This window comes from Otolemur garnettii, unplaced genomic scaffold, assembly GCF_000181295.1.
Source record: "Otolemur garnettii isolate 467f Iridium unplaced genomic scaffold, OtoGar3 scaffold00018, whole genome shotgun sequence".
Taxonomy (NCBI): Eukaryota; Metazoa; Chordata; class Mammalia; order Primates; family Galagidae; genus Otolemur; species Otolemur garnettii.
In genome coordinates, this window is record NW_003852413.1 from 22755430 (window position 1) to 22765030 (window position 9601).

The 9601-nt window shown below is 45.0% G+C and overlaps 1 protein-coding gene across 1 annotated transcript in view; it reads left to right on the plus strand.

Moving 5' to 3' along the window:
* LOC100960451 (keratin, type I microfibrillar 48 kDa, component 8C-1) overlaps positions 1-7740 on the plus strand; it is a 22707-nt gene extending 14967 nt beyond the window's left edge. The window contains 9 exon segments of the mRNA XM_012802895.2: positions 3749-3800; positions 4104-4351; positions 4454-4536; positions 5015-5171; positions 5985-6146; positions 6240-6365; positions 6558-6778; positions 7586-7622; positions 7624-7740. Of these exon segments, the coding sequence (XP_012658349.2) occupies positions 3749-3800; positions 4104-4351; positions 4454-4536; positions 5015-5171; positions 5985-6146; positions 6240-6365; positions 6558-6778; positions 7586-7622; positions 7624-7740 (1203 nt within the window).
* Positions 7741-9601: the final 1861 nt, after the last annotated feature.

Here is a 9601-nt window from a genome sequence, read left to right on the forward strand (position 1 = left end):
TCATCCTGACATCTAGAGTCAAAGCCACCACTTGAGTTCTTGCAGCCTGAGGCTGCTATCCTATCTACAGGAAGAGTGGCAGGGTTGTGTAGGAGTGGCCAATGTTTCCTTCTGCAAAGCGCATCCCACGGCTTCCAGGAGTCATACTTCATGAGATACTTCTAGGACATGTTAATTTTTAACTCTCAGTTTACTAAGGAGCAAAGCCATGCACAGGAGGCCTCGGTGTTTCTTCTTCCCCTTGCTCATACCTAGTGTTGGAAGCTATAATTTCTTTTCTACATTTTCTCCCTGTTCTGTGTTTTCTCCCCGTTTGGCCTATATCAGTGTCTCATCTCTCTGACTCACAGTAAGGGACAGACATACCTGAGTTTGTTAATGTCATTTTGGACAAATTCGATTTCTACCCAACATCTTAGATTTTTCATCTCTGATACATGGTGACAACAATGGAATCCGAACACCTAGGGTTTATGGTGAGGATGAAATGGTATGTGTGAAAGTACTCAGTAGACTCTGTCTAACTAGGAAGTTATCTATTTATATTCATTTACTTGCTATCTCACTATTTAGGTACTAGTTTTGTCCTCCATAAATTCAGTTCCTTCTGGTGTTAGAATTCGTTGATTCTAGGAAACTCAACGGAATGCTGAGGTAGACCTTTTCAGGGTTCAAAGTTCAAGGTTAGAAGGGTGGGCTTTCCCCCATGTTTCAAATCACCTTAGGTCATGTGGTTACACATTTTCATTGCTTGGTTGTTAAAAAAAGTCAATCTAATTTCCCATCTAGACATATCAACCACCCATGTGAAAGGATAGTTGTTTCCCTGTGGAGAAAAATGAATGGGTGAGACTTAGGGGAGCAAGGTAGCATAGAGAGTAGCTGGGTACACAAAGGCTAATGCAGAGAGGCCTTTGGAGGACTGATGGGGCAGGGAGGGGATGGGAACCATGGCGCCAAAAGGGACCAAAAGGAAAAAGTACAATGTGAAGGACAATGAGTGGCATGAATCTAAGATTTTCTTTCTGTTACAAACCCAGAGAAGCCTCAGTGTCTAATAAGAGGTTTGGTGTTCACACCTCTTATTTGTGCTTAGGTGTTCAGATCAGAAGTCAGAAGGCTGAGTTGCTGAAATCCCTGGTGCATCACCTTTTGGCTACATCTTGCACAATTTTTGAGACTTTCTCAACGTGTTTCTTTATCTGTAAAGTGGTAATAATAGGCCAAGCTTAATAGAGTGGTTGAGAGGATCAAATGAGAAATGTGCCAATGAGCTTAGCTTCTTGTTTGGCACCTAATAGGTATTCAAGGTCACCATCATCAGAATCAACCACAATGCTGCCATCGACTTCATTATTATTACGCTTGCCCAGAGCCATAAGGCTAGAAGATTCTCATAGTTTATGGGGCCTGTTTCAATGCCAGTACCAGAATGGTGGTGCTTCTCAAGAATCACGCCAAATAAGAAGCAAACCAAAAAGATCAGGAACTAAGCAGAAAAGATACCAGAGATAGCAATGGTTATCTTCCAACTTCTTTTCCAACCACTAAGTTAATGTCAAAACTTGCATTTTTGTTGATTAACGTATGAGTAGAGTCTGTGTCCCTAGTGCTTGCAAGGTAAGTGAGGTTTGCTTACCGCTGGCTTGGCATGAGCAATGTGCTCAGGCAACTACTCAACAAAGTAGAATTTCCACAAAATACTTCATCTGAATCACCTGGAGCCAACAATAGGAAGGATGAAATTTATAGAAAGAGTCATTATTGCTCTCTATGCAAAGCATGTTCACAGATAATATATTCCTTAACTTTCACAGAAAACCCTTTGCAGAGAATAGTTCACAAGAGTGATAGGGCATGGAGGGGGGATAGCCAGCATTATTATGATGTCAATTTAAGAGATGAGAAAAATGAGATTGATAAAAGAAAATTCAAGTCCCTGAGCTCATATTCTAGATAAGGAAGTAAATCCGAGTTATTTAATTTCTAATCTGTGTTTTTTGGAATAATATCAGCAAGAGGATGGAAGAGGAAGCCCCCATTGGTGCCCTGATTGAACAACAATATGCAGCTACATTCCCATTTATGAGAAATTCAATAACTATTTGAGATGTTCTTGCTGAGGAGAATTTTGAAAGCAGCAAGAGAAAAATCACTCATCAGGTATAGATCAACCTCCATAAGATAATCAAGGAATTTCTTAGAAGAAACCTTACACCTCTAGGAACTAGAAAAAGAACAAACTAAGCCCCAAAGTTAAAAACTAAGGGTTTTTTTTTTGAAAGATAAATAAAATTCACAAACATTTAGCTAGACTAGGAAAAAAAGAAAGAAGACTCAACTAAGTAAATCAAAGGCACGCTTTTCTGCTTCTCTAATGCTGCCTTTGAATTCTGGACACATCCTTCTTGAAATGATTTATTTTGTATCCCACAAAGAATATTTGGGGACTCTTTCTCTGAACCATCATTTCATTTCTATTCAGAATAAAGGGAAGACAGCATGACAGGGGAAAAGAGAGGAAGAGGCAGGCTACTCTGTTAAGGTTCATTTTTGGTAGAGGTGGGACTCTCTAGGGTATGGAAGAGTCAAAGGGTAACTGGATCCCAGAGAGGACAGAGAGAAGCACACTCATTAGAGACAATGTTCTCTTCTTAGGGACAACAGATTCAAGCTGCATTCCTATGGGCACTGCGAATTGTCTTGGGAAGATCTAAGGCTGGCATAATACCTCTAATGCTATTTCTAGAGTGTGCTAAAGTTCTAGAAATGAGCTGAGAGAAATTTCTAGAGACTTTGAGATAAGGTCACCATGGATACAAAGATGGATGTGAGTACCTCATTCTGGTTTTTCCTTCTTGGTGAATCTGAGGTATTATGCTTCATATTTAGGCTTAACACTTCCCACCTGGACTATTATGCTGCTGGACTGTTCTCAACAAAATTTTCCTTGTATGGGGTAGGAGTGTTTGCCATACCTTTTGTGTGCGGGACACAACCACCAGAGGGACTCTACTTAACAAAATCAAGTATTTTGACCTGGCTGTTTTTACCCTCACTTTAACCTGAAATAAATTTACTTAAATTTTTTTTTTCCTTCAAGATATGTCTTATTTTTTTCATCTTTAGAGAGATTGTTGTTCCATTGCAGGTTGGCAATCTTTTTTATTTCAGGCTTTGAAGGCCCTATAGTCTGTTGCAACTACTCAGTTCTGCCAGTATGGTGCAAAAGCAGCCATGCATGTGATCTAAATGAATGGGTATAGTTGTGTTTCATTAAAACTTTATTTGTAAGAAATGCTGCAGGCCTCACTTGGCCAATGGGCCATGGGTTTCTGATCTCCCCCTTTAGTGCTATTTCCATTCATCCACCTGGTTCCTATTTTGTGTCCTCACTTTCTAACCATGAACATACAACTGTTTTCAATTTTTCCACAGGTTGCCAAATTCCCTAAACCCCAACCAATAGCAATGTTCAGTATCCTGGCCGCTAATAGAGAATGAGTCCCTGGTATAAGAATGGTCCGGTATAAGGACCAGTTGAACTGAATGCTAAATCATGGATGGACTTGTTCCACTTGGAACAGTGAATACCCAAAACTCTATTTTGAGGAAGTATAGTTGGTAGGATCTTATGGGTGTGGAGTTGCTGATTCCCAGTCATCTCTACCCCATGTTTCTGGCTGTCCTCCCTTTTGAGTTATGGCAAAAGCCTTTTGGGGCTGTAATAATTCTGTCTCCTTTGAAGCAATCTGATGAAACTCTGATTTCACCAACCACCAGCATTCTGGATGAACCTGGTATGACACAAGTTGAATGGAACAGTTTCATAAAATGAGGAGGGACACTTTGGAAGCATCTAAGTGGCATATTTTGGAGAAAAATTAGCTAAAGCATTGGGAAATGAAACTATGCTGTATGCCAAACCTCCACCCATCATTAAGGGTATAAATGAACCGTTGGGGAAGGAGAGACTCAAATCTCATCCACATCCACTTCCAGCAGCTCACCTGCTCTTGCATTACCTGTCCCAGCCTCCTGTCTGGGGCCCAGAATAGACCTGCCAAAGTTAGCTAAGAGGCCCTATGAGGGCCCCCTATAAGGGTCTCCTATGAGGGCCTCCATGAGGGCCCCCTGTGAGGGCCTCTTCAGTGATAACGAGAAGTGGATCATGCAGTTCCTGAATGACCGCCTAGCCAGGTACCTGGAGAAAGTGCGCCAGCTGGAGCAGAAGAACATAGAGCTGGAGAGTCACATCTGGGAGCACAGCCAGATGGGCCAAGCGCAGGAGCTCTTGGTGTGCCCCAACTCCCAGTCCTACTTCTGCACCATCAAACAGCTACAGCAGGAGGTGAGAGATGGGCCATGTGGGAGCCCAAGAGCAGCTGGCTTTCTTTGAACAATATGACATTCTCAAGTTCAAGGGCACCTCACAACAGAAATTTCTTTTCAGATTCTGTATGCCAAAGCTGAGACTGCCGGGCTGGAGGTCAAGACTTACAATGCCAAGCTGGCCTCTGATGGCTTCAGAACCAAGTATGTTGAGCTTTTTGATCCAGAAGGCCAAGGTACCTGTGGCTATTTCATGGCCATATGGGCATCATGTTGCCTAGAAGGGAAGAAAGATTCACTTGTCCTTTCTTATTTCTCCTCTTAAGGCAGACTGCATAACACCACTTTCAAACAGTAGTCTACACTCACGTACTGCCTGCTCTTCAGTCTATACTATTCTTTCTGGAAGAGCCTCTTAAATTCAGAGATTGAAATGAGTTCTTTTGGAGGGAATGGATTAGTGTGTAGTATTTTAACCAATAAAATTGAGAGCAGAGTGAGAGACATGTCATGTGTACGTGTGATGTTAGGTGAGATAGGGGGCCTCTCTAACCTGTCTGGGTTTGAGAGAAACACAGGGAAGAACAAGGAAGAAAACAGTATAAGTTTAAAAATATCCCAGCAAGATACAGGAGAGGAAGGAGGGGCTTCTTTTCTGGCTCATCCTCTGATCTGTGTTCAGGTATGAGACGGAGCTGTCCCTGCGGCAGGTGGTAGAGGCCGACATCAATGGTCTGCGCAGAATCCTGGATGAACTGACCCTGTCCAAGTCTGACCTGGAGGCCCTAGTGGAGTCCCTGAGGGAGGAGCTGCTGCACCTCAAGAAGAACCATGAGAAGGTGAGAAGAATGAGAGACACACCAGCTTCTGAGTTGAGTCTGTGGCATGGGCAGCCAGGAGGTGGTCACTGTGAGGTTGCTTGGCCTGGGCCCTTCCCTGCAGAAGTCAAGGTTGGCTCAGAGAATGACAATGCTAGACCCAGATGGAGGAGTGGGTGATCTGCTAACTGTCAAGCAGCTGGTGAAGGTTTGGCAGGGGTGGGACTCAGCTCACTGCTGGTCACTGTTAAGTCCTGAATTTGAGGGTGGAGATGGAAGAAAAAAGGGAAATAAGACACACCTCCCTTTCAGGAGCTCACAGTGTGGCGTGGAGAGATAGGCATGTACACACAGTGACACAAAGAAGGCAGGGGAATAAGCAGCATGTGAGATGGACCAGCAGCTTGCTCTAGGAGTGAGCCAGCTGTGGGAGAGGAGGTGAGCCTTAGCTCAGCTGCTAGGAGGAGTCTTTCAGTCCTTGGGTGTTTCAGCTGGGGGAGCAAAGGCACAGCAGTGGCAGAGCAGGGCATATCTGAGGTTGGCTGGGGCCACATAGTACCTATGGGACTTGATGGGATGTAAGGCAGGACTTGCACCTTCCAAGTCCTACCTTAATCTTATGGGAAACGTGACATTTCAGCTTTTTTGGGGGGAAAGGTATTGATGTGATCCCTATTCAGGTTAACTGGTACTATGTGAAATGTGTTAATCTTTGGGAATGATCAGGATGTATGTATATTTCAGTGCTTTTTTGGCAGGGTTGTGCTTACTTGCTTAGAGCAGGAAGATAGTAGATCCACTGCTGTGGGTCAATCTTTCCCCTTTCTCCATCAGGAAGTCAAAAGTCTGAGCACCCAGCTTGGACACCGCCTCAATGTGGAGGTGGACGCTGCCCCCGCCTTGGACCTGATCCAGGTTCTGAACAAGACTAGAAGTCAATACGAGACCCTGATGGACACCAACCACAGGAAAGTGGAGGAATGGTTCACCAGGCAGGTGGGCATCTAAGCTTGTGGCCACTCAGACCCCAGAGCCCCCAGGGTCCCTAAGACAGTATCTGATCCTGTCTCCTCCCCTTGGATTTTTCAGACTGAGAAGCTGAACAAGCAGGTGGTGTCCAGCTCAAAGCAGCTGCAGTCCTGCCAGGTGGAGGCCATTAAGCTGAGACCCACGGTCAATGAGCTGGAGAGTGAGCTGCAGACCCAGCACAACCTAGTGAGTGTGGCTCAGACCAGCTAGAGAACAGGGGCAGGTCGGGAGGAGGGGTTCCAGGGTCATGGGGATGGTCTCTGGGGCACACAGTCTCCTTAGCTCTGGGATCATGGGACATCTATGGAACACTACGGAGAAACCTTTTAAGGGGCAGAGCTATATGACATTCTTTATCTGTCCCCCATCCATCCCCAGAGAAACTCCCTGGAAAACACACTGACAGAGACCGAGGCCCGCTACAGTTCCCAGCTGGCTCAGATGCAGTACAGGGTGATCAACGTGGAGGCCCAGCTGGGGAATATCCGCCGTGACCTGGAACGGCAGAACCAGGAGTACGAGGTGCTACGGGATGTGCGGGCCTGGCTGGATGGTGAGATCAAAACATACCGGGACCTGCTGGAGAGCTAGGACTGCAAGTGAGTAGGGGTCACATGAAGTTGTTGTGGGGATGAGCAGTCTTTTTGATGGAAATGAATTTATAGTTCCAAGCTTTTTGTTGGAGACAAGCAAGAATGAACCTTTTACCGGGGCCTGCTGGAGAGCAAGAACTGCAAGTGAGTACCTAGCTAGGTGTCTGAGGATGCTGCACACATCAGTATTCTGCTCAGTTGGGCACTGTGCTAAGGTTGTACAGCTCACCAAGGAAATTTGCCCTCACTCTAGACATGCTCAGACAGAATCTGGAAAACATAACATGGCCATCATTTCAAACCTAAAATGGTTTGCTAGCAAGAATTGTTTGCTATATAAACTGTACAGCCGAATCTTTGCATTCTACTGGGCTGACATGTATGATCTCATGCTATGCAGTCAATGCCTTAGTTTTTACAAATCTGCATTGTGGAGGGGGTGCACCTCTACACACAGAAGGGGGTGCCTTATTTGGCCTCATGTTAATAATTATCACTAGGTAGCCTGGATGACTATTTCCCTCATACTTGAGGTGAAGGAACTGGGCTTGGAGAAGGTAACCTTGCTCAAGGTCACCAGCTAGAAATGGCCAGTTTTGAGAGCAGAAATCAGGGTTTCAGAGTCTCTGTTTAGCACCTTGGCACCCTATGACTGGGAGGCCATCAGTGATGTGGTATTTACCTGCGTAGGTGGGAGCCTGCACCTTCTCTACGTGGGGCCAAGTCTTGGTGGGCTTTGCACTCCTTGGGTCTCTCTTGTATGTAGTTTTGAATCCCCCCGCTTGCTTTTTTACATTATTCTTTTGTCTCCAGGCTGCCTTGCAACCCTTGTGCTACATACAACCAATGTGTGAGGCAAGCTGATGCGGTCTCTCATCCCCAGTCCCTGTACCCCCTGCACCCCTCCTGCCCCCTTAATTCCCTATGCCCCATGTCCCCACTGTGGGCCCTGCAATCCTTTGCATTAGAACCCCGGTGAAACCAGAGGTGGGAGGATGTGGGCCCAGAGCTACAGAGCTTGCACCAGGCTGAGCTCATTCAATGACAATGAATACACAGTTTGCTGAAGCGGCCCCTCTAAGGCAGTGAAGAAACACACCTGAAGCCTCCAGCCTCACCCTTGCCTTCCCAGAGTCTGTTCCTTCCTTGGCCTGTCCAGAGATTTCTCTGCCATGCCAGCCAATGGCCCTCCCTTTTAACCTCCTAATAAACATCATTTCCCTGGCAAAGTAGACGCTGCTCTCATTCATATTCATTTGTTTCAATGTGCTCATCACTCTCATACTCTATAAAAAGCCACTTGAAAGATGGCCATAAATGGTCTGACTCTTGGGTATAAGAACCATTTCATGCCTGAGCAGATGGCTGGCCTGGAGCCCTGGACCCACAGGTGAGGCTGCCAGGCTAGCAAGAAGGAGGGTGGGATGGTTGCAAAGCTGCTGTCCCTGTCTCCTCTTGACCATTCTGGAATTTCTCCCTTGATCTGAATGTCTTCCAGAGCTGCTTGTGTCCAAATGTGAATGGAGGAGGCATGAGTGAACTGGGGGCTGGACGGAAGCTCTGGAAAACTCATCTTCATCCAGTAGGAGTTCTGGGTCCAGTGCTGTATCATTCTGGGTTATCATAGGTCTAGATGGTCCCAGCAAAGGGAGCTTCTGGCTTTCCATATTATGCCCAGGACTCCCTTCTTTTCCTTGTGTGGGTTGATCATCAGCCTGGGCTACCATCTTCTTTCTGCCCCTTCTCGAATGTGGGTCTTAGAGAGCCCATCAACTCTTCCCTTGAAACATCAGCCTTTCTCAGTTCAATCCATTTGATATCTGTTGAGTACTTATTTAGTGCAGACCATAGGAGGTGGGGTGAGAAGATGGTTCTTGGCTGCAAGGTATTCACAATTTGCTCAAAGGGAAAAAACTAGTTCCCAAGTAGTGCCACAGTAAGTCTGAGGCCCCAGCACTGTGAACAACTACGTGGGTGATAGAAGGGGCTGGATGGCATCAGAGTTTGTCAAGAAAGGACATCTTTAACCCCAGGGATGACCTATGGAGGGTGTACTTCCCGGAACCTCTGAGGGCTCTGACTTTCCCATTCACCTTCCTCCCACATGAGGCTTTCCAAGGCAGGTATCAGACTACACTTGGGTGAAACATTAATTTTGTGTTGTAAAATTAATGCATTGAAATTTTATGTATATATGTATATTTATATTTTTGATAAAGCAACTATTCTTTGTCCCACAATTTCTACCTTGAGTCTTGTTTGGAAAACTGAAGTTCTGGGATGGATTCAGATTTGCACACCTTGCCACTTGGTTTGTGAGAAGCCTCTGACCTGGGAATTTGAGGATCATCATGCTGTTTTCTACGGTGGCTGAATAGTCTAACATTCATGCCAGCCATGCACAAAAGTTCCAATTTCTCACATCCTTGTTAACACTAAAATTCTGTGATTTTATTGGTTTTTTGTTGATGATAGTGGTCATCTTAACAGGTGTGCAGTCATGTCTCATTGCGGTTTTGATTTGCATTTCCCGGAGGATTAGTTATGTTGACTCAAGCATCTTTTCCTGTGCTTATTGGCCACTTGTGTATCTTTTTTTTTTTTTTTTCGAGAAATATCTATTTAAATTCTTTGCCTAATTTTTAATTTGTTGTGTGTTTGTTGTTGAATTGTAGGAGTTATTTATAAATTCGGGTGAGTCTTAATCCTCACCAGATATATGATTTGCAAATATATTATCCCAGTCTCTGAGTTGCCCTTTTGCTCTCTTGATAGCGTCCTTTTGGTAGAGAAAAGGTTTGAATTTTGATGTAGTTCATTTTATCTATT